Here is a 25,453-nt window from a genome sequence, read left to right as displayed (position 1 = left end):
CGAAGACTGCAAGGAATATTCTAATGAAAACATTAAGACAACCAAATATCTAAATAAATGCTCAGAGAGAGAGAGGTGGGGGGGGGGGGTTGACTTTCAATGCACTAAATTTTATACGAGTACCAGCTAACTTTCAGCTGAAATCGTCACAAAGCTTGTTTATGATTTCCGTTGTACGTCAAAAATTTTCAAACCCTTAAACTGACAATTCTTCCCTTTTCTACTTTCAGGGTAGAATTTTCCAAGATAGACAAGCCATCCATCCCAGGCAATCTCCTGTAAATGTTCCCTTAACGACAACGAATGCGCCTTGTTTACATCAGCCATGCTAGACGACCCGTCCCACTGGCTGACGGGCCGAGGCCCCAGGGAGTGACACTAACCTCGGAGTTCAAGATGGTGTCCACCTTGGACCAACTATATTAGTCAACTCTCCAGAATACGAATGTATAGTAGGTAATTGTCCACCATGGTCCCCCCCCCCTACCCAACATGTAAGGGGCTGAACGTCTCTAACACAACCACTCCCTGTTTTGCATACACCACTCACATGAAAATCCACAAGGTAATGTGAAACATTTCTGAAGTATAGATCCTGGGGAAAAATATGCCATCTGCTTATATATATATATATATATATATATATATATATATATATATATATATATATATATATATATATGTATATATATATAATCTTAGATATGGAAAACTATAGCGAACTGTTACCTGTTAACAAAAAAAATCTTCAGCACTCAACAATGTGTGTTGTCGACCCATGCTAAGCTGTGCTGCTCTAAGGCCAAAGATTCCCTACTACCAGATCTTATCTCTAAAGCTGTGTTTTCGTCACGTGCGCAGAAATTTTTATGCTCTGAACACGATGTATTTGTGTACAGAACTGCGTCGTCAACAGTACCTTATGATTAGAACACTTAGCCAAAACGTGATGCTAGTATTGGCCATAATTATGGCAAAGTATAGAGCGCTGCTTTACATCACATTCTTCCTACCGCGCATGCGCCGTCACCTTGGGGTAGAGATGAAACAGGCGCACCTATCGTACGTCTTTTTTTTATATATATACTTCCATGACTTTCCCGTTTTAGCGAGTAGCGTCAGGAGGGAGCGAAAATGACTTCATTTTCTCACATACCATATCTAGCAGTCAAGTATAACGCAGCAAACCATAGACCGCTATCCAAGCCAAACCCTACAGATTATGGTTAAAAGTTACTTGGCTATCGTACTTAGCACTCCCTAACAGCAGATTTCTTAGATACGAGGTACAATAAACTTCGTTTTCAAATCTTTACCTCACATATTGAGCAAGATTATATTTTTTCTCAGTAAGTTCGTGGAAATATGACATCTGTTGACATTCAAGAGCCCATCATGTCATGGTAAACCAGGATATGTGGTATGTCATTCTAATAAATTTCGCCTGTGCAAATCAATCAAAAGACCAGCAAGTCTTGATATATATGGACAACTTAAAGACTTAAGATCTCGGAAAAAGTTTAAGATTCCTTTTTTTTTTCAACATTATGCATGTTTTCACAGCTGTAAACGTGTGAAGTTTAGCGCTTTAATTAACCCCTTGTGCACGCTGGTACCGTTGTGGTGAAGGATCATGCCATGGTGCTCAAAGGGTTAATTATGCAAGTCATCGCACAATTTGTGCACTGAGACAGATATACTGTCTATAATGTCCAGATGTAGAATTAAACGATAATGTGTATGTAAGTTTAGGATTATTTCGTCACGCTTCTGTTCTGAACGTGATAGGTAATGTAAGTTAGAAAATGCAAGTAATTTCATTACAAATAAAGAGCTTTACATGATTAAGTAGCACCACAACCTCTTGGCGCTCAGATACACAGGATATGAGCATCAACTGATAGATGCTATAGTACACACGGGTAAAGGTTTTCGCAGTGATCGGCTGTTGAACGTTCTAGCTTCAGATGACGATCTGTACATAATACCTCAGCTACCATAAACCCATTTACAAATAAAAAAAAAATGTTCAGTAACCAAAATTACTATGGCAATATGCGGTGGATATTTTAAAAGCATACGTTACGCTAAGCAGACTGCTGTGTGCTTTTGCCGAGATAGGCTAGGCAGACTCTTATACCTTGGTGACAAGATATGCTTAATAGATTGCTGAATCTTGTTGTTACAACTTAGTACAACATGTCAAAAACATGGAACCAACAATCTTGCATAAAACTATTGTTTACAAGAGGCAAGTCCAACTTCAGACTCCCACAGTGTAAAAACGACGGAAACGAAGCAATGTCCTTCACCCAAACCTGATTTGTTTGCATGAGAGTTTGGTTTACAAAGGCTTCAGTCCAGGAGTATCTCAAAAGAGCAATAAATATTGTGTCTTAGATTACAGACTTGTACTACATGTCAAAATATATCCAGTGGACTACGGAGTCGGATAAGACGCAGATCAGATTTAATTTTCGAGTTGCTTAAGGGTGCCTAAGAATATTCCACAGTGAAGGGTTATAATAGTTGATGATCCATTTCTCAATATAATCGTACTAAGGCGAGGATTTTTCTACTGCGTGTGTAAAATCGCTCATTATCTCTGAAAGTTATATGAGGAATCGACAGCGATCACGAAGCTCTGCATTTCTAGCAAGTGTACAAGATTTTCTAGTCTTTAATTTGTAAGAAATCCTATATAGAATTAGAAATTACATTTTGTGTTTGGTCTAAAAAGACGTTCCAATTTAGACATTGGAAGGCAAATAACAACGAAAGCACAGATGGTTTTTCAGATCCCATTCTTCCTCTGCGTTAGAGCTACTACTAGCTGCCATAATAACAAACTAACGAAACAAAGCAATCGAATGTAATGTGGATGCATTAGTCTTTTGTTCGTAAGATGATCAAAAGGAGGGATAAGAAATTTTATTCCCTCGTAAACAATATTTGTAAAACGATAGGTTAGTTGAAGGAACATGATCACTTACATCTTAACCATTTTTATCACCAATTCATCAAATTCTTCGGACGTTTTAGGCAATTGCACTTACAATTCACAACACACGTATTACAAACGGCATTTTTGTACATTTTCATATGACACGGTTCAATTTGGGTATTCAGTATTACTGATGAGGTCATGGACAACCCAAACATCAGGTTTTGGCTCCTTTTCTCAGTGTCCTGTGGCTTTGCATCAACTGGCGTGAAGAGATAAATGGTTGCCGCCCTTGCACAAAAGTGACTGCGCATTGGGGTAAAAACATATCGACCTGCCGAAATTGCTTGTACTGCCAACTTCTCATTCTACATGACAAAACAGAACTACAGAGATTACATTTTCTTCAGCCTTGCGCTATGCAAAGGATCTCATCTATTACTCCTCAACAACGTAAACATCCCCACTTGTTTCCTGTTTCACAAAGCCCTTCGTCTTACTGTTGGCAACACCAACAGCTTTGCAAACCAACGCCCTCTGCACTAACCCTAGCCATATTTTCTGCGTCACCAGGCCAGAGTACGTAGGGGTCATATCGTCCTGCTCAAGAGGTTAACTCAGTGTCAGATTTCGTTCTTGTTTTGACATACTGCACGCTGCCGAACGGTGTGGAAATTCATGAGTTCGATATCCTGTCACAGTGTTGGTGGCTTTCCAAAGTAGCCTAGCCATGGTGTTGTAAATGTTCTCTTCCCTCCCTTGCATCACCCATTTTAACCCTAATCTCTGTCTCCCGCCATCTGCCTTCCACTGCTGGGTCTCAAATTAACTACGCCGTTGATACATGACTCTAGACGTGTAAACATTTAAATGTAATTGAATGTCCAGCTCATCGCCATGCTGAACATCTCAGGTCAATGTTAATGAAGTCAAATGACCACACAAGACCAGTAATAATATACATGCGAATCACGGAAAACCTTAGAAAAAACAAAAAATTGAGATGGTAAATACATCTTGCTTCTATCTGCACAAATTTCTTTTCTACCAGAATCATTTCATATTTCCAAAAATCTGCATCACGTAAACTAACACTTGCGTTTAGGTTCCGCTCCAGTGATATGCATAGCCTCACACACTTCACGGATGTGTTCACGTGTTGAAGAACTGTGGTTATAACTTGACGGTGAGTCTCGCCCTTAATGACCCTTGGAGTTGGAAGGTTCAAAGCCCAAATAACCAAGCAGCCATTAAATCCTAGTGGTTTATAGTGGCTGAAATCGTTTACAGTGACATGTTTCCCACCAAACCTGCCACCGTGCTCAAGGGTAAAATAATAAATTATAGACCCTTTGAAGGGAGATTTAGATCCATAAAATCAAAGCTGCCTACAGGAGTAAAGCTTGAGAGTGTCCTCTGGTTACGCAGGAAGCGAAACAGATACAAGTATAACGAAGAATTCCCACTAAACGAACACTCGTCGAGCATTACTGTCCACCAACTGTTTTTCGAAATATGGAAATCTTTTGCTGAACCTCATTAGCAAGATGGTAGGATCTTTGTGTAATGGCCTGGCCATGGACGTGTCCCTTAAGGATTCCCATATGACATGGTCTTTTAATTTTCCTGTCCAACCGCTTAAGTGGGCATTGTAACTCAATTCATATCAGCTTTATATCTTACACAAAAATCTATCAGTTTATTTCTCACCGTAGGTAGGTTCCTTTATTCAGTGTCAGTGAACAACACAGAACGTCTGAATATATTGATTCAAACTAATATTGATAAGTAGGAGAGGGTACTGTGCCAGGTCAATATTGCAACCGCTTCACACTAGGAGTTGCTGCCAGCGACACACGTTATGTTCAATCAGAAGAACAGCCTACTGGAGCTTTCTGTAACATTAACCGTGCACTGTTGGCAATAACACACACAGGCTTCAACCAATCAACATTAGGTTAGCGCATTGGCCCAAAGCAGAAGCCACGCCCTGATCAATAAAAGGGGAAGATTGACATAGATTACTTTAAATATGAAATATACCAGTGGAAGAGCTAAGTGGTTCACCACTGACATCACTGTTAGCACAATTTTATTAATGCTCTCTAAATTTGATACATCAATAAATCACCAGGGGCCATCCTAAGAAACAAATATACCCTAAAAAACAAGAAAATATGAATTTCATACTAAGATGCCATGCATGTGCTAACAATCTAACAATCATAAAAACAATTATTAAAGTCAAGTATGGAGCATCTAGTTTAGGAACATGTATAACAATGCACATCTGAACTTAGCACTGTATATCAGAACAGCAATCTTTGTATCGGGTACAGGAACATTACCTTTACCTCCTGACCCCAATTCCATTCACACTCTATGTACCTGTACAGTTTTACCTTTAGTAAAGATCAATGAAATTGAAGTTTTTGATAATCCTTTCGTCTGTTTCACCTTGATCAAATATTATGTGCATGTTTGAACCATTGGAAATCAAAATACGGAAATTTACAACTTATGATACATTGATTTCTCTGGTTTAAAGGCATTGCAGTTCCAATACGGAGTGACATTACGGACAGTGAGGTTATCTGCTGCAATGACATGTCAACCTCAGAACTGTGGTCGCCAAGCTCGTCTGTACCAGTGGTGCGGGTGAGGCTAATACTAGCTTCACACTTTCTAGTCCTCAGGCTCAGGGTCCATCGATGTTCCCCTCAGACTAATGTGTACACTAATCTATTCAAGAAGCCACAGGCTGCTAAACTGACTTATATATAAAATAAAAACGTAAATACACTGATTTTTTGTATATATATATATATATATATATATATATATATATATATATATATATATATATATAAAGAAAAGAATATATATATATATATATATATATATATATATATATATATATATATATATATATATATATATATATATATATCCTCCTCTCTTGTTTTTGATTTTCCAAAAGAAGGAACAGAGAAGAGGGCCAAGTGAGAATTTCCCTCAAAGGCTGTCCTCTGTTCTTAACGCTACCTCACTAGTGTGGGAAATGGCGAATAGTATAAAAAAAAAAAAAAAAATATATATATATATATATATATATATATATATATATGATAAGGTGATTGATGGCTTTTTTTACATTTACACACGAAAGATCAGTATATGTAAATGAGGAAAGATGAAGCAACACGTATAAAAGTGAAAGGTAAAAACAGCCAAACATAGGCACCCCTAACATTGTATGTCTGGGGAGGAATTCGCCATTTTCTATGATAGGTATCTTTAGTTCAGTGGTTCGTTCAAGACGAATCTTTATTCGATGGCATACTTAAAAATGATACAAATTTAAGCAGTTACGTTTCATTGAAATGTTTTCTTTGTATAACGTTCACCATATTACTTGATGTCATAGCGATTCAATTGATTATTTGAGATTTTAGCCATTCAAATAAATTTATTATTTTTAATGATTTGTATCGTCATTTACATTTAAGTATATCATTTCTACATATCTTATAAACTATTTCACACGGTTTCCTTATAATTTGGGTTACGCTATCTTTCACGAAATCGCAATGTTTGACGCTTGATATTTACAGAAACTTGCTCTTGCTGGTGTAATGGTAATGAGGCTGGAAATTGATCCTCTGTTCGCTTTTGGTTGTTGAAGTGATACTTACGTGAAGTATGGTATTTAATGGTGATTTGTTTTTATTCATTGACTACTTAGTAATTGTGCTTTCACTGTTATATTGGTCGGTTTGAGTGAACTAGACGCGTCACATCACATTATGAGTGAATCGTCCTAAACTAAGAACCAATGAAGAACTATTAAGTCTCAAGATTTATGAATAACGTATCAACGATGAACATTCGTGACTACATCGTGGAACAGTGCAGTTTGAGGGTTCACGAAGGTAAGAATATATTTGGTAAAGAATAGACTGATCGACATATAAGAACAGTATTTTGTATACAGAACAAGCTTATCGACACAACGAACAGTATTTTGTATACAGAAGAAACTTATTGACATAAAAACAGTATTTTGTGTACAGAACAAGTTTATCGACACATATTCAATGTGCTTATTTGTTACACATGCTTTCCTCAGCTGATCCTAGCAACCAATGGTACTTGTAGAGCCTGTTTTGGAAAGTAGGGTATAAATTTAGTTTGTAGTACGAGGCTATTCATTCTTTAGCATTAGGTCTTCATCATTCAAGTTTTCGTTTGCTTTTTATCTCAAGTCTGGTTCTAAGAATTAGTTTGCGATATTCAGTTTTCTTAGTTCTTTTACGACTGTTACTTCTTGATATGTTGGGCAGTTCTTAGACATACTATTATTATGTATATTTTGGGAAGACTCCAGTCAAGAACGAAATTAAGTCAGTGAGGCATGGCGTATTTTTTCCCCATATGCTTTTAAAAATGATTGTACATATGGATGAGTACGGGTGTGTGTGTGTGTGTGTGTGTGTGTTTGAAGCGTACCTGGAGGGGATGCCAGATTCGCTACAGTAGACATAAGGCCAAAAGTCACTGCAAGTTTTAGTGTTTACTGCTGATGATGGTCACGAAGACCAATATTGAGGCTGGGTTGGCGTGCTGTGGACTACCTGATTGATCTTGCCACAGTCACTCGCAGATGACTCTACCAGATGACACCGTCACTACAAACTTTCACCTGACATTATCACTACATACTACCATCTGACACTCACTACCCAGTCGGCTGACACAATCATTACACGTCAGCTGACACAACAAGTAAACACACTGTTAGCTGACGCAGTCACTACAATGCTAGCTGAACAGTCACTCCATATCGCCACCTGACAGTCACTTAGCACTGCCAACTGTACCATTACTACACACCACCGGCAGATACAGTCACTACACACCGTCTGCTGACAGTCACCACACACCACCAGCTGACACTGTCATGATACTGTCACAGCTGGTAGATTCATAAATGTCATGGCTCTTATCATAATTTACCATCATTATTGACTTGTCCTGTGAATGTCTTGTGAACTTGAGCGTTTGCTACATTATGTTGCCCGGCACCCGAACGTGTGTGGTGTACTTTGGAGACTCGTGTTCTCAGATACGTGCTGTTTTTCTGGCCATTGCCACTAAGGATATCGAGGTTGGATTTTATATTACCTATTTGTTCTAGTCCTAACTCGTTACATAATATTTTTTGTGTCGTGGCTTATAGATTACTGCAAGAACCAATTCAGAGTTTGAGGAATTCAGTATCCGTTACGTCAAAAGTGATTGATAAACAAACTTTCCTTAAGTAGTTATAGAAACTGAGGGACCAGACAAAAGGCTGAAGGTATAAGGATAGAGTTAAGAAAATAGAAAGAGTTAAGCTTGGAGATGAAACCAACTCTACCAGACCATGTGAAATGGGCAAGATACATAGTAGGAGTGTGTGTGTGTGGGGGGGGGGGGGGGACTGAGTATATCTTCAGCATAGTACATATGTCTTAAATATCTTTCGGGTCGTGGTTATAGCTTGACGTTGACGGCTTTGTTGACCCTGGCAGTTGACATGCCTAAGCCCACATAACCGACCAACTAACTTTATCAAAAGCTCTTGAAAGGTCAAGGGTTCTGATATCAGGTTACCATAGGTTGTGGCAGGCAGATGGGCCACACATTAGCAGAATGAGATAGGATACCACCTCTGCGAAAATTGTACAGATGTAGAGGGAGATGACCGTGTGATTTATAATGTCTGATATGGCAATGAGAGATGGGAAGATACTTAAGGAAATGAGGACTGGGAGGAGATGAAAAGACTTTTAAAAACGTTGGAAGACAAAATTATTGTATGATAGGATCGTCGCTCTTACTTGGGGTAGGTTTTACCAGCGTATTTATCGAAGTTAATACAAAGTTTTGGCTTTTAGGTAAAATTGAAACACACGATTCAGTTACAGACGCTAGTTCAAGACGCTAATTCAGAACATAATGAGGAATGCTGTCCAACCCCATAACACTTGCTTGTGCGCAAATAATGGAGTTCTTTTTAGACTGAAAAAAAAAAGATATCACTTAAAAGATGTAGCAGTTGTAGGTGAAAGAATGTTTAAGTAGTTTGAAGTGAAATTTTAAGAAATGCGTCTAAAAACAGTGGCTTTATCAGTGGCAGAAACAGTTTCAGTGATATCGTGACGGCAGAGTGAGGAAACATACACCGACACAAGTTGTCGGAGGCCTTTCTTGGTTACACAAGACCAAACCATTTAGCAGCGGGTGCAAGAGATTGTCACGCTTCTTACGGATAAAGGAAGGCTTCACCTCACGGGGAATGGCGGGCATGTATGAGAATATATATCAGCATTCCTGCAATGATAGCATTGGCTATACGGCGGAGAGAATCAGGGAAAGTATGTAGATTTTTTCAAGGAAACACAGGGTGAGAAGAGCCATTTGCAAGTTAGTCCCGTCAGCCGATCTTGAGTGCCGTGGTCAGCTGTGGCAGGGGGGGGGGGGGGGGGGGGGGGAGGTTGAAGTGAGGGACATGCCGGGGGTCGTCAGGTAAACTAGCTGGGGGTCAAGGTTTGTGGCTGTGGCTTCAAGGGCGTACCGTGTGAAACACACATCCCGAGTGTGTTGGTCGAACAACGATTTCGTAACACGAGGAGGGTGGTTGATAATTTTGCTCCGGATCGTTTAACAACGGATTGCATGATGTCGGTTTAACTGGCTGATTCCTGGTAATGAGTTCCTTGTATCAGTTTAGTGTTTAGTGGTTCTTGACTTCACTGTGGCACTTGGATATTTAGTGACGACTTTGAAGGGGTGCCTGAGGTCATGTTGGCACGCGAGTGCGTGTCGATACACATGTGCTTGCATTTGCTTGTTTTTTGTTAACTGAGTGGACGATGTTACTGAGTTGTACGTGAACTCCTGAGGGTTTGGCGGTATTTAGGAGTGCGAGATCGCCCCTGAGTGTGAGGGAACATTAAAAGGATCCTGAGAGATAATGAGCGAGGGTGACGGGAGGGAGGGAGAGGCGGAGCGTGAGGAGAGGTGAGGTTGGGGAGAGTTGGGAGACCAACGGGACGAGGAGGAAGGACGTCTGTCATCGGCGATTGACTTGCAGAGGAGGTCATGGTGCCGCTGTGTCTCTCTTGCCATACTGACCACCATCTCTCACCACACCCATTACCCCGTGATGGCAGCGGTCGTAGCTACGGCACACAGGTAGTCTGCAACAGCTAAGAGCCGGTCATGCTTTTATTCTGGTGTAGGGGACGCGTGAGGGTGTTTTTGGTGTTAACGTTCCGGTCATGGAGATGTGGCACCACCGTAGATGATGACGTAGGTCACTGCTGGGTTATCTGTGTGATAGATCAGTTCATCTGAGGGCAGGATGTGAGCCTCCTACCATGGTCGACTTACACCATCAACTACGCTCACGGTCAACACAGCAGACGACCATTTGTTGACGCGAATGCCAGACCTGCATATACCTCGTCGCGATCAAAAGAAATCTCGAAATGACAAAGGAAGTGGAAACCGAGACAGTTTGTGGTTATTGTCAGTTCTCTCAGTGTAATACCAAGAAGAACTTTGGTTGAGTAGCTGATGATGAGTTTGGCGGTCTTTATGTTTTGATGCGAGAGGTGACATCGTAAGGAGCGACGGACAACATTCAGAAATACTCAGATGACCTACGCTTGTGTTTGTTCAGGCTTCAAAGCTTAAGGAATGGCTAGTGATCTTCATCTATTCTTTTTTAAGAATTAACAGTCAAGAAGTGAGGAATGACGAACGACTTTGCAAAGTCCTTACTATTGTCAGTGTTTCTGGATCGATTAAAGACTGCGAATGCTCTAGCTAGCATTGGGAGTGAGTACTTTTTCGCACGGCAGTACTGTATCGCGTGGCTTGCTTAACAATGTATGGCGATATGGAGGATGTGCAGGGGAAGAAGCCGGTCTTCCGGAAGCCAAAAAAGCCACAGGCGAAGACAACATCGACCAGACGGTGCCTTAAGAAGTGTGGTAACGCATTGCTGCTCCTGTACCTCCGTCTCCGGGCCACATTGCTCGTCCTGCTGGCTACCCTGGGCCTCCCTGGGTTCTACCTGACGCTCCACTTCCTGCTGAACCCCAGCCTGGCCACACTGGCCGCCCATCTCCAGCCGGCCTCCTGCACTGTGGCTGTCAGCGCCGTCCGTCAGGGCAGGAACAACTGTACCTGGAGCTCCTGCCGCCAAGGCTGCACCACCCAGGAGCTGTACTTCTGCTGGCAGGTTCTTATACTGGTGCTGAACACATCATCCCACAACCAAACTTTCGTTGAACACGTAAGGGAAGATACCGTGGGAGCTACTGGCGAACTTAGTGAGACATTCGCCAGTATGAGAGTAAACAACGTTGTATCTGAGGAGGTAAATAATGGGTCGGTCACACACAACGATACAGACGTGGTTCCTGACCAGCTGACTGACGGCCGGGGGCATCCTCACCAGGTGGAGCCCATGCTCGTCATGCCGCAGGACGGGGACGTGGACCAGCCGCATGCGGGGATGGCCAAGCTGAAGATCAACGTTCAGGGCTGTGGTTATGGGTCATGTGACGTTTGGTGGACGCAGTACGGGCATGTTGGCACCACTTTCTCCTGCCAGGTGAGTGCTGACGGGGCCCTCGCCGTGCCTTACGTAGATCTCGAGTCCGTCATGTTGCAGGCGCTGCTGGGTGTGCTGCCGCTGGTGCTGGCGACCGCCGCCGTCCTCCTCATGTACCGACTGTACTGGCGCAGGGGCTCCACGGACCACACCCTTCGTCTTTCCCCCTATGCTAAAGTACGACCGACTAAGTGGGAAGAGGCGCGGGCGCAGATCCTCATGCAGCGGGCCCTGGAGCAACACAGCCAGCCACAGAAATTTGATGCTGCTTTGGTCATGGCCGTCAACAATACAGCAAAGAAGAACAAGACGAATAAAACCGCTGGGGGTCAGCAGGCCTGGGCTGCCGAGGACGGTGTGGAATGTCATCAGACGAAAGAACACGTAAGAAAGTTGGACATGGCGAGTCGGTGGCGACAGATAGCGGCCATCGCGACGCACCACCCGACAGTCTCGCACACACGTAGGTTCCCCGAGGTCACCCTGGAACTGCAGGTGTCCGGAGGCGTCCTCGGTCACGCCGATGCAGATATTCTCCGTGAATCTGAGTCACCAGATTCATAAGGACTAATGATTCTTGTGGATGGATGACGGTGGACTTAAGTACAAACATATTTAGAAGCTTTGCAATGCACAGGAGGTGAAGTGATCTATTGTTTATGTATCCATAACTCTTAATCTTATATCTAACACGATGGTTGTACGTCTCCATCATGCCCTCACCAGAATGATCAACTTTCCGTGTAGACTTCTAGGTTGGTGTAAGAAAGGTATGGTAACTGCTGGCTGTTATTCTCTACTGTGTGAATGTGTGATAGTGATGAATGATTATAAGACATCTTGACGATGCAACGTTGGCAATGTTTCCCGCGCATTCTTGTGTTGCTTTGGTTTGTTTTCACGACAAGTATTGGAACAATAAAACATAGCATTGTAGACCAAGCTCTTTTATTGACTTTCTTATAATGTTGCTGACCCCAGAGGATCAACAATAGCATTACAGTTCACATAGAATTTCTTGACGGAAACGTCACATAACACGGTAGTGACCTCGTGTGGCCAATGCATCTTTGTTGTGGTCACTACAACAATAATTTGCGTGTGTGTGTGTAGACCAAGAGGATCGAAATGGACATTGATACAGAAGAAAGTCTTTCAGAGCCGTTTGAAAGTATTCATTTATTTTATTTTTTTTTTCGTCGGCTACACTCCACAACAATACTCTGGCCACAAGTCCACTACAAATATTTCCATATAATAGGAATTGAAATATATTGATGCTCTAACATTCGTCCTCCCATTGTTAAATGTGTTACTGGGAACGTTATGGATACAATGTTGACTACTGTGTATAAACAAAGAGTTCTAAGTTGCACAGCCAGTGGAAGAGTTGCGACAGACAAATGAGAGTTATAGACGGGAGAGATATAGACTGTATTATTACATGACTGAGAAATACGACAGGAACAAGAATCGTGAAATGAAGACAGAGTTAAACATATCCTAAATCCGAATCCTCAAAACATCGTTTGAAAATATCTTAAAGGTAAATACATCGAGAACACATGTAGACGGAGACTATGACTTCGCGTAAGACGTGCTAGCGCCAGAGACAGACTTGACAAGATACGCAATAATGACCAACAGCTTCGAATGTGGCGCCTTAATGTTTCTTAACTGCTCGGCCGTCACGCACTTTAGGAGGCAGTTGTGGCAAGTGCGTGACGAACCGATTTTTCGGTGTATACCTTAAGATGTTCTTGGTCATCGAGCTTAACTGTCACCTGGCCGTGTGCAGGCTGTCACCTGGCCGTGTGCAGGCTGTCACCTGGCCGTGTGCAGGCTGTCACCTGGCCGTGTGCAGGCTGTCACCTGGCCGTGTGCAGGCTGTCACTTGGCCGTGTGCAAGCTGTCACCTGGCCGTGTGCAGGCTGTCACCTGGCCGTGTGCAAGCTGTCACCTGGCCGCGTGCAAGCTATAGAAGCGGCGGCTAATCTCCCTCAACCAACAAGTCGTTCGTCAAAATATATCATCGAAAGGTCGACATGTTATCCAGTGCCCATGCCTTCACCTGTTGTCGAGAATACACAGTTGAGATGTCTCGTGAGTTTACTACTGTACACCTGTAGGGTCAGTGTGAGCGTGTGTGTGTGTGTGTGTGTGTGTCTGTCTGTCTACACTACCTACGTCATGTGTTGAGCTTGGGGGTGTTGTGGGCAAGACAGTGTTTCTTCCCAGCCACACTACCTGTCCGACACCGGCAGCAGCGTCCACACACCCAGCACCACCTGACGGTCAGCCCGCGTGGGACCTGGCGGTCGTAACCAGCGCTGGACTTGTCGAGCCTTGGTCACTGACGGCGGATGCCGGGGGTGCTCCTGACACCCCAGCCTGGAGGCCGCCCGGCAACCGCCGCTGCCGGGGCCCCGGACGCTCCTGCCGGTGTACCAGGTAGCCCTACCTTCCCACTGCTGCAGGGTCATCTTCAGGGCGACACAAGCCTGGTGGCCTCCCACCGACACAGGGATCCACGTTCCCTGCACCGAGGACCGCCGGGGTTGCGACCCTTTAACCGTTCTGCCGGCATCGTCATCGTCAGTGTAATGTCGTCAGTGATTCGTCGTCAGTGTAATGTCGTCAATGATTCATCGTCAGTGCAATGTAATCCATGATTCATCGTCGGTGTAATGTCGTCAGTGATTCATCGTCGGTGTAATGTCGTCAGTGATTCATCGTCGGTGTAATGTCGTCAATGATTCAACGTCAGTGTAATGTAATCAATGATTCATCATCAGTATAATGTCGTCGTCAATGATTCATCGTCAATGTAATGTCAATGATTCATCGTCAGTGTAATGTAATCAGTGATTCATTGTTAGTGTAATGTAATCAGTGATTCATTGTCAGTGTAATGTAATCAGTGATTCATCGTCAGTGTAATGTAATCAGTTATTAGTCGTCAGTGTAATGTAGTCGTCAGTAATTCTGTGAATGATACACAGCTCCCACACAAGTTCAGGTCCCTCATGGTGAGGAGACTCCCCCGTCGGTCGCTGGGGGCGGGTTTGCTGCCCCGATGCCCCTATGTCGCCTCCTCCGTGTAAGGCGGGGGTTGAGAAGCGCCGCCTCGCAGGAGCGCGTCTACCAGACCAGAATTCGTGTCCCCAAGCCCAGGAGTGTGTGAGGCAGGTAGGCAGGCCACACCCTGGCTCGCTCTGCCCCTCAGGCTGTACAACTCACACGATCGGCTCTATGACAAATCATTTATTGCGTCCAATTATTTACATTCTGAAGCAAATACATGGTATCAATACGTTGCATTACATTGCCTGTGGTTTATTACAACAGAGCTGGACATTTTGTGCAAGAGATAATTCGTCTTACATTTTTATAAGTTAGTATTACTTTTTTTTAACATTAATAAGTGTCTTAAATTAATAAATCTCTCACCAAGAGATAATAGATAACATAGCTTCTATCACGAGCGCAGATGGAAGACTTGTGATAATTTGTTACTGAAGTAAAGGTTGTGTGTGTGTGTGTGTGGGTGTGTGTGTAGGTGTCGGGTGTCATGGGTGGGTGGGGGGTTTAGGGGGGGTAGGTGGTCAGGAGAGGCTGTAGTGCGGCTACTGGGTGACTGTCTCCTTGACGACCACAGTCTCGCCTCCTGGCAGCGTGGTCGTCTGGCAGGTGACGAAGGTGCGGTGCTTGGCGCGGATCATCTGCAGGTTGCTCTCGGCCGCCTCGGCGCGTTCCTCAGCCGCCTCCAGCTCCCTCTGGAACCTGCGCACGCGCGTCAGGTTGGTGGACGACACAGACTCCTGCAACGACATCCCACAAGGCGGGCTTTATAACATGACGCGGTGGAGGAACCAGTAGGACAGACAGTAGATTCTTATAGCAGTGCAGACAGTAGATTCTTATAGTAGTACAGATAGTAGATTCTTATAGTAGTACAGATAGTAGGTTCTTATAGTAGTAAAATTAATAGATTCTCATAGAAAACTAGGTCTTCTAAAACATCCCATACCGCTATTATAAACCTCACATATATTCATATGTATGCGTGGTACAGCTCCTTGTTGATCTATGCCGTTACATCAGGGACACGAGGCTATGCAACCCTGCATTATCGTGTTTGTTTTGCTTAACGTTCCTTCCCCACCCTGGGATGGTTACTGACCTGTTCGTTGAGCTGGCGCTTGTAGATGTTGATCTTCTCGTAGGTCTTGTCCAGTGTCTCTTGCAGGATCTGGATGTTCTTGTGGTCCTCCTCGCACTGGAGCACCAGCTCCTTCACGTTGCGTTCCTTCTTCCTCAGGAGCTTGATGGTCTCCTGGTGGAGGCGTCGCTCCTCGTCCAGGGCCACCTCCAGTTCGTGAACCTGCCGGAGGAAGTGGGAGTTAGGGTGAGGGGGTGATTTATTGATATCTGAGGCGTTACCCTGGTTGTTGGTCTTGTGTCATGGCTACCCTGTGCCCTAGCTTTGCCTCAGGGATTCCCTGTGTCCTAATATCGCTTTAGGACTTCCCTGTGTCGTAATATCGCCTGATGGCTTCACTATATGTTAGCGCCATCTGAGGCCTTCCCTGTATGTTAGCACCATCTGGAGGCTCTCATATAAATGTTTTGGGGCCCTATATATACGGGAACCTGTCTTTTATGAACATACAAATGCCGGGACCTGCTTTTTGTTTCCTTACACAAACACAGACACACTCGCCCCGTACCCATGCTTGCATGTCCCTACACACGCCGACCCTAGGTTTTTATGACCACGCACACCGTACCCAGGCTTCCGTGACTGTACGCTCACCGTAGTCTGCCTTCCGTGACCCCTACACATGGCGAACTCTGGCTCGCATGACTCCTCATATTACATACTTTATCCTCCATAAGTTTATACACAAGTTACTGTGCCTCTGTGATCCTATACACGACCACCCCTGACCCTCCAGACCTCATAGACAGTGTATCCTAGTTTTCATGGCTTTATATACAATGTTTCTTCATTTCTGTGCTACACACACACACCACAAACGTTCCGTGACCCCTGACGCAACACATCCTCTCCTCTCTATCGGACCACAGATGTGGTCGGGACAGTAGCCCTATTCTACTTCGCCAAGTGTGAGCTTTTCCGCCTATCGAGTGCTGGCCTTCATGAACTCACAGTGGGCACCCATGGATTTAATTCCTTTCGTACACACAACATAACAGCAGTCAGTCCCCCTTGTATTTCCATGGTCTTACCTACAACATACCCAGGATCCCACAGTCCTTGCAATCCCTTGGCTTCCCTGAGCCAACCCTTGATTCCTACCGACCCTGACAACAAAGGCCCCCTTAACTCCCTCGAACAGAGGACCTACCCTAGCCTCCAGCTTGGCCACCATCCTCTTGGTGCTGGCCAGAGCGTTGGCCTCGATGTTCTCGATGCGGATGCTCAGGTTCTTGACCTCGACTTCCAGGGACTTCTTGATGGACTCGATCTTGACGTAGCGCTCCTGTTCCTCGTGAAGCAGCTCGACCGTACGCTTGAGTTCCACCGTCGTCTTGCTTAGCCTCTCCTCGCTCAGCTGTGGGGACGACAACAGGTTTAGTTAATCATCTGTCTAGACCCTCGTAAGGAAATATGGATCCAGATAAACATGGCATACATATAAGCTCGTAGCCACGAGGAATATTCAAGAGTAAGATTCAAGCGCTTTCGTGATGATTCGCATAATCAGGGATACAGAGATAATTCTTTCCCTGTCCCTCAAGATGTGAATCATGACGAACACGCTCGTATCTTCGTGTATCATTTTCCCTGTGGCTGTCAGCATATTCCCGAATCACGTTTTGTTTCGTGAGGAGAGAATGTGGAGCAGACTGACCCTCAGTTCCTTGCTGACTTCGTCATAGTCGCCAGCGATGACGCAGAGCTCCTGTTCCAGCTTAGCCTTGGCGTTGCTGATGTTGACGTTGATGGTGGTCAGGTCCTTGATGCGCACGGACGCTTCCTCGTACTGCATCTCTGCAGCGCGGCGAGCGCGGATGGCCTGCAGGAAGGAGGAGATTCACTAATAACAGTTGGATCAATACCCTACCTGGCCCGGAAGTTATACACGGGAGGAATCGGTTCCAGGTGACACGGGTAAAGGTTTGGACTGACTTTGTGTGGCATCAACAATATCCTAGCGGAAATATTCACCTTTTATCACACAACTTCATCTCTCCGCGGAGGTAGTGGAGGACAGTTCGTGTGTGGAAGCCACACTTACCACAATACGTTGAAAGAAATGAAAATGCAAGAAAGAAAAATGTAAGAAGCGTTAGGTCGTAGGTGCCAGAAATAACGTAAGGTAAACAGTTCCAAAGATTAGCCGTGTAGTGAAAGGAACAGACAACAGACTAGCAAAGTCAGAAGTATACCCTGATCGAAGCCATGTCGTTTGAAATGGTAGAGTAAGGACACTTTATGACAAAGAAAGAGGTTAGGTTAGGGAGTTCACCTGAACCTCCCTTGACCCTTCTTAATCTCCCTAGGTGTTTATAGATCCGACACTCTGTCGGAAGGGGAAATATACAGGAAGGAGGAAAGACGGAAGAAGGAAGGAGAATTACAAAGCTTTGCTGTATGAGGAAAGAAAGAGGAATCATAACGGCCAATCCTCGTGTGACTGTTCTCCACAGAGAAATCATGGGAAGAAGCAGCCAGTCGCGTGCCTCATGTCCTAGTCTTCGAGGCTGGGTGACACACGCAGACAGCTCGTGAGATCAGTGGCCGATATGATATCCATCGGAAAGCGGTGCGAAAACAACATGAAGGCGTGTGGTAAGGATGGGTAAAGAGACGGCAGGAGGAGAGTGCGTAGGACTCACCGCCTCTAGGTTGGCGCGGGCCTCCTCGTACTCGGCAGTAAGGGCCTGGATGCGACGCTGGGCCACGCCATACTGGTCCAGGGTCTGCTGGAGCTGTCGCTGGAGTTCGTCGTAGTGGGCCTGCAGCTCCTGTAGGGAGGAACGACACGTAACGTTAATTACTCTTACGGCTGACGGCTACTGCAGTCTGCTGAGTAAGGTGCTTGGTAGGCACTCCTGAGTTCATTAGAGTATTGCTTCAACCGGGAATGGTGATTATGGGATTATCAGTCACGATGGTTTCACAACAATGGAAATGACAACAAGAAAATGAGATTCGAACCGCTGACAAAGCGGGACTTGCCTGGAGGGTGATGGACTGTTTCTTGACGGTCTTCTGGAGGTCGATGTTGGACCTGTTGGCGGTGTCGAGGCTCATCTCGAGCTCGGTGATGGTGACCTGCATCTTCTTCTTGATCTTGGTCACCTCAGACTTGAGTCGGGTCTCGGCCTCCACCACGCGGGCGTTCAGGTTGTCCACTTCGATGGCCATCTGTTTCCTGAGGGGTGATATGGCCTGGCTTAGACGGTCACTCGTGGAAGGGTTGTGAATTGGTCATGTATGGTGCAACCTGCTGGTGCAACCTGGTGGTGCAACCTGCTGGTGCAGCCTTCCGTTGCAACCCGCTGTTGCGGCCTTCTGGTGCAACCTGCTGGTGCAGCCTTCTGGTGCAACCTGCTGGTACAACTTACTGGTGCAACCTGCTGGTGCACCCAAATGCAAGTCATTCTTAACACGGCAGTGCCTCAGAAGGTGATAAAAGCCAGGGTTTGGAAGGGATGATGATAGTCTGTGTCATACTGAGATAAACATTAGAAACCCTGGTGAGATAAGAGACTCGTACATACCTCACTCTGAGGGAGTAGCTTGCCTCACTAACCATAACAAGAGAACAGAACCAGATTCATGATCATTTTCATGCGTCGAGGAAATGATGGTAAGTTGATCTCTCACGGGAAAGCAGTGTGTGTGTGTGTGTGTGTGTGTGTGTGTGTGTGTGTGACCAGATCAGATGGTCTCGGACCCAAGATAGTTGGAAAGTGTCATCTCTCCCCCCCCCCCCCCTCCCCCCTCAAGAGACAGATGAATTTATTGGTGGTGCTTTTTCGGGGGGGGGACATGACGTCATGTATTCATCATTGTGACGTACCCGTGACTGGCATCCACACTGCTGGGCTGCCGTACCCGCTAAACACGACCTTGATCCTCAGGATGTTAAGATGTTAGTCTTGTGTACCGGATACCACTGAATGTTAAGAGTGTAGTGTACCAAGAGCAGACGTACGTGCTCCTCACTCATGTGGATGCAGTGTTTCAATGTGATAGTTTAGGAAGAGTTGATGGGTGGTTACCCCTCGGAATGCCATGAAATCATCTTTGACGATAAATTAATTTTTTTTTTTTTCTTTGACCAAGTTATGGCTGAAGACACATGTGGTACATATGGTTCAGTGTGTGGCTGCCAGCTCTGGCTGACATGCCAGTATGGGCTTGGCTGACGTCCACCGCCTCGCCCTCTGATGACGCAACGGTTCTGTGTACAGGTTTAAGAAGCCCATAGTCACTGACCTACTGACGAAGGATTGTGATTCAAAGAAGCGACGATAGGCGTCGTACGTTCGCTGGCTACTTCATATCTTTGTTATCACCGCCAAAATTCTTTGATGGGAAGACTCTCTGAACATGACCCATTCCTCTGTGTACGAGTTCAACACACACACACACACACGCACACACACACACACACACACACACAGTTATCTGATGAGCCCCTTGGCCGGTGCTGTGCTCTGCCCCAGTAAACCCCTGTGATGTGGCGGGCGACGTGCCATTAGGTACTTGACCTCCGCTCGTCATGGTGACGCCCTCATCGGCTGACGACTATTGACAGCGAGCGTCACGCACCGCACCAGCTGTATAACCTGTACACCTAATGGGTCAGTCTACCCCTGTGACCTAAGCCCATAAGGGTCAGGTCAAATGGCAGACCATCGTAAAACAGCCATTGTTGCAGAATAAGAATGAATAAAACTTTAGCATACTGTATAGTACACCCAGACTGATGGTTACAGTGTAGATGGGGAGGTGTGACGAATGGCTTGGTGTGTTTACCCCCTGAGCCGGACGATGCGACTCCTGGATATGATAGCCTGGTCTTTGACCTGACCTTATACCCAGGGATCCTACCGTCGTGCCCAAAGGTCGTGCCGTCGTGCCGAAGGGTCGTGCCGTCGTGGTAAGCTGTTTAAGAAAAGGAAATTCAAGATATGACTCTACGTTTCGTGGTCACAGTCTGTAAAGATGGAAGCGCTTGACCAGTGTTGGTGTATGTGAGTGGTGGGAGGAGACATGTCATGGCTAGTGGGAAACTATGCCACCACTCTACATGAGTCTTGGATACCACAGCTTTGTTCTCTTTTGATCCTTCTTACTGGAGGTTGAAACTTGAGCAATGTGTGTTTAACGTCTTCAAGCATTAAGCCACAACATTTTAGTAAGTTCGAGGGGCAGGTCAAACGCTAGGCCATCATGCCCAAAGGTCGTACCGTGGTGCTCAAGGGTCGTACCGTCGTCTTCGTGGGGCTACTAAGCGTCCTGTCACAAGTAATACAGTTTATATCTAGTGAATTATGGCATGTAGATGAGTGGCACCTTCCACGTCTGGGCCTCGTGTTCGACTCCCCGGCACAGAGGCCCACATCTCCCCTGAATCGCCACCAGAAAGTAAAAAAGACCTGACCGTAGCGCCGGTCCTGTGTTCACGTCTGACAATAACCTCCACAATCAACACGCCCATCCAACCCTCGAGTTCCCATTAGCTATCCCAAGCACCAATGTGTTCATATGTACAGTCGTCACTTGAGAGAGAGAGAGAGAGAGAGAGAGAGGTCCTTGCTAGTACTGATATCTGTTGCATGAAATTGTGTGCCATTATTGTTTGCTGATGTAGTTCATGCAAGACGTTGACGACGTCCTTTATCTCAAAATAACCGGGGAAGAACCGTAGCGTAACGACTTGTTTAAGTGATTCAGGTTTATGTGTGGGCCTGGGTCAATGTGTGGCGCGGCCCCACCCACCACCCTCACAACCTATATACAGATGATGACCCAAGCTACCTTACTGCTTTTCTACGTAAACAAAGATATTAAGGCTTAAACTTGCTCGTCGAAGACCCGGCCATGTTGGTGTGAGTTTGTCGTTTGTGAGTCAGACACGACAGTAGATCAGTGAGTGGCTGAGATCCTCACCCATACGGCGTGAGAGGCACTATGTTCTTCTCATTGCCACAGACATAACCCGTCTTTGTCATTTACACATTACATCACCATGGTGACTCAATTATTGTCTATATTATCCACAGACCGAAGAAGGGGAGACCTCTTTGTGTTCAGAAAGTTAGTCTGTGTGGATGTATAGCCTTGTATTGAGTAGGTGTTGGGCGTGTGTCACGGGTTTATATAGAGGCCATCAGCATGGGCTACTATATATGCCTGGCCGGGAGCAGTAGGTCTATTTGTGTCTACCAGGAAATGGCTTAGGTGACTCAGGCAGTAGCAGGGCTGGCAAGCACTCCCTCACCCACACAATCTAACACACCCTCTCCTGCGGCCGACATTCTTTGATACGTGTTCCGGAAATAGAAGTTTGATTCTACAGTATTCACCTTTTCTTTCATGTGTGCTCGGCACGTCATGGTTAGACAAGTGAGGTATAGCTATATTGTTACGTGCACTTCCATACATACATACACACACTCATATATATTGATATATTCGCGTGCATCGAGAGTGCGCCAGGGACAGATGACGAACGGCTCATTCGCTCACGTCTATTCTCTAGCAGTCATGGATAATGCGCCGAAACCTTAGCCCTCTATCCACAACCAGGCTCCACAGACCTTTTTTTTGTGGTTTCTATGACCAACTCAGATGCCCTTTTTCAACTCGCTGACAATACGTCGCCCCTTCTAAACCACATGACTCCACTTCTCTTTATCCCTTACACGCCTCACACCTTCCTGCATGCTTAAGCCCCGATCACTCAAAAGCATCTTTCTTTCCATCTCCATTTCGGCACTCACTTTCGTTGTTCCCTCCACGATCGACACTCATCATACTCTCTGAGTCAGCCAGTTCTTGCATCCTCCTCATATGTCCAAAGCATTTCAGCACACTTACAGTCTTCTCAAAAACTACTACACCTCATTCTTACTCTACCATTTTTCACTCGACCAACCTTCCTCACATCATATGTTGTTCTCAAGGATATCACAATATGCACAGGTCCACAACATTCATGACAGGGGAGTCGTGCATGGAAGAACTCGACCTCACACATCCCTGTCATGTTCTTCATTACCTGTGATTGATTGTATTAATCTCTGACGAGCATGTGACTTACTGAGGCAATGTCTGTTTTACTATTCTGTAACGTAAAGATTCATATAAGTATCACCTAAATTTGCAGAAAAATGTTCGTATGTAAAATGTCGTTATGTGATTTTGTTTATTGTCTTTTTGTTGTTGTGACAGAGATGATATGAATACTGTGTCACGGGGGATGGTGAGGTGGGCACCAGGAGGACTGATGGCGTCCAAACATTCACCAAGAGTTGTTGTTCTGGTTGTGACTGGCACGGTGGGCTGATGTAGCATTGTTGTTGTCTTGGTGTGGTGCCAGAACCGCCACTGCTCCCGGCCTTTCTTCCCTGTCGCCACAACAGACCCGCCTTTCTTAATTCCTGCCTCCCACACTTTCCGCTCCCTTACTGTCAGTCGCCCTGGCAGACCTTCCTCCCATAAAAACCTGCCTTCCTCACAAGACCTGCTTTACTCGGGAGACGGTTTTTACTTCTAGTCACCAGACTTGATCATGGATGAAGAAAAAACTAAACCGAACCCAAAACAGAGCAACGAAGCCTACTTCCCTAACTCAACAGCAAGCCATACAGATAAAGACTCAGACATCGAAAAATTGTTTTCTCTGTAAACATGGAGGCTCTGAGGAGGTTCTTGCAGAAGGGAGAGTGGCCCCGCTAGATACCTTTGGCCAGCCTGGCAAGACTACCACACCCAGGGGTAAAAATAGTAGCTGTCCGGACAGTTGCCATCGCCGCCCCGCTGGCCGCACCCAACCCGAGCGTGTGTTGCAGACGGTATGTTCCCCTGCACTTCACCAGCTCTTGAACTTTTGACGAGTGACTGACGCGGTGGCTTGGCGGGGAATGGGATGGACACGTAGCGCTCCCCGCAGGTAGTGCAGAGGGCGGCGCTCTGAGAGGCTATGTCCCCGAAGTTGTATCTTTTGCGGGATGTTGGGATGTGGAACCCCCCCGGCGTCCCTCCGGCCGTGGTGCCCTACCCTGGTCTTGTTACACTACCCAGTGTGAACACTTAGTCCATCACGTCCCTATCTCAGCCTCCAGGGCCACTCTTGCTCCCCAGCAGTATATCCTTCAAGAGCGAGTGAAGACACAATCCCCTCCCCCTGATGTAGCAAAACATTTCATCCTCTGCTCTATTTTAAGATGTACCTGAATGAATGAATGTATTTCATTATACTGTTATTATACTTACTATACGTACTATAAGCTGGGTGTATATATTTGTTGATGACTGGCTGCGATGCCGATGAATATGTGAATTCATTAGTTTGTCAATGTTCTTGAAATTTACGTTTAAGAAGGAGACCAAAGTTCCAGAATGTTTCCAGTATGTGTGGGTCGTGGTACCCTCTGGCTGGCCTCCAGCTTGGGGTCGATGAATCTCTGATATGTTCCATTACCAGCCCGGCCGTGCTACAGGCTCCACCTTCGGACGTGTAGCTCTCATTAGAAAGGCTGCAGGTGTCACGATATCACAAGTAACAGTAGAAGTGGTAAGTTACGTCAAGGCGACATGTTGTATAGAGGCCGTATATATACGTTACCCAGTGACGAATATTCTTTGTCATCGCTTCATTATGTGAGAGACGACTCTCAGCTCTTACACCAGGGAAGGAGGGAATATGGTCTTGTGGTCCCTGGTATTGTGGGAATCCTCCTCCCGCCAGCACATACTGTGCCTCCCACCTCATGCAACAGGTGGCCTGGCTGGCTTCCTCCTTCATATCACAAACACCCGCCCATTGCTAGCGTCAGCAGTAACCATTAGATTGCTCATGTAACGCCGACTCCGACACCAGATGAAACTTGTGAGGTGTGTTTATAATCATCTGGTTTGTGTGTGTGTGTGTGTGTGTGTGTGTGTAATGGATGTGTAGAAGGCATATGACAGGGTTGATATTCATGCGTTGTAGAAGGTTTTACGAATATGTTATCTGGGAGGAAAGCTACATGAAGCAGAGGGAAGTTTTTCTCAAGAGTGGAAGGTATGTGTGCGAGTAGGTAGAGAGAAGAAAGATTGGTTTTAGGTGAAGGCTAGTCTGCACCAGGGGTGTGTGATGTCACCATGGTTGTTTAAGCTGTATATATATATATATATATATGTATATATATATATATATATATATATATATATATATATATATATATATATATATATATATATATATATATATATATAGATAGATAGATAGATAGATAGATAGATAGATAGATAGATTGATAGATTGATAGATATAATGTGTGTGTGCGTGCGTGCGTATGTGTATGTATATTGTGTAGTTGCCTGCGTTCTGGTATGTATACACACCTCTTGTGCAGATGATTTGAGTATGGTATTCATGTGTACCAAATACTGGCAAGGCTACATTTGCTGACACTGTTGGCAACCAAAGAGTTCACTTAGCCTTGCCAGGAATGTGTTGTTTACTTTGAAAAACATTGCCTAAGTGAACGTCGATGATATACATTTTTATCTTCTGTCTTTTAAGGCGCAGTGGCCGGGTGTTCTAGTGTCAAACCTCCCTGTCGGCAGCAAGGACTTGTATCAT

At 45.2% G+C, this 25,453-nt stretch overlaps 3 protein-coding genes across 4 annotated transcripts in view; 2 read left to right on the top strand and 1 right to left on the bottom strand.

Annotated features, from left to right (window-relative positions):
- Positions 1-5,368, top strand: part of LOC139755613 (uncharacterized) — a 36,429-nt gene extending 31,061 nt beyond the window's left edge. Inside the window, exon 6 of the mRNA XM_071674170.1 lies at positions 231-5,368. Within this exon, the coding sequence (XP_071530271.1) occupies positions 231-332 (102 nt within the window). The 3' untranslated portion in view covers positions 333-5,368. The remainder of the gene's footprint in view (positions 1-230) is intronic.
- A 5,385-nt stretch (positions 5,369-10,753) lies between these two features.
- Positions 10,754-12,317, top strand: LOC139755607 (protein tipE-like). Its single transcript, XM_071674158.1, has one exon. It carries the CDS (start codon positions 10,881-10,883, stop codon positions 12,174-12,176), a length of 1,296 nt encoding a protein of 431 aa, XP_071530259.1. The 5' UTR covers positions 10,754-10,880; the 3' UTR covers positions 12,177-12,317.
- A 226-nt stretch (positions 12,318-12,543) lies between these two features.
- LOC139755594 (paramyosin, long form-like) overlaps positions 12,544-25,453 on the bottom strand; it is a 99,664-nt gene continuing 86,754 nt past the window's right edge. For both annotated transcript variants that reach the window (XM_071674130.1, XM_071674120.1), the window contains exons 12-17: positions 18,823-19,018; positions 18,480-18,608; positions 17,492-17,656; positions 16,985-17,191; positions 15,796-15,996; positions 12,544-15,433 (exon numbers count right to left, since the gene is read on the bottom strand). In XM_071674130.1, the coding sequence (XP_071530231.1) occupies positions 15,239-15,433; positions 15,796-15,996; positions 16,985-17,191; positions 17,492-17,656; positions 18,480-18,608; positions 18,823-19,018 (1,093 nt within the window). In that variant the 3' untranslated portion in view covers positions 12,544-15,238. The remainder of the gene's footprint in view (positions 15,434-15,795; positions 15,997-16,984; positions 17,192-17,491; positions 17,657-18,479; positions 18,609-18,822; positions 19,019-25,453) is intronic.

Source organism: Panulirus ornatus, chromosome 2, assembly GCF_036320965.1.
Source record: "Panulirus ornatus isolate Po-2019 chromosome 2, ASM3632096v1, whole genome shotgun sequence".
In the NCBI taxonomy this organism is placed as follows: domain Eukaryota; kingdom Metazoa; phylum Arthropoda; class Malacostraca; order Decapoda; family Palinuridae; genus Panulirus; species Panulirus ornatus.
The sequence above is the reverse complement of the archived record's forward strand: the minus strand, read 5'-3'. Positions and strand labels throughout refer to the sequence as shown.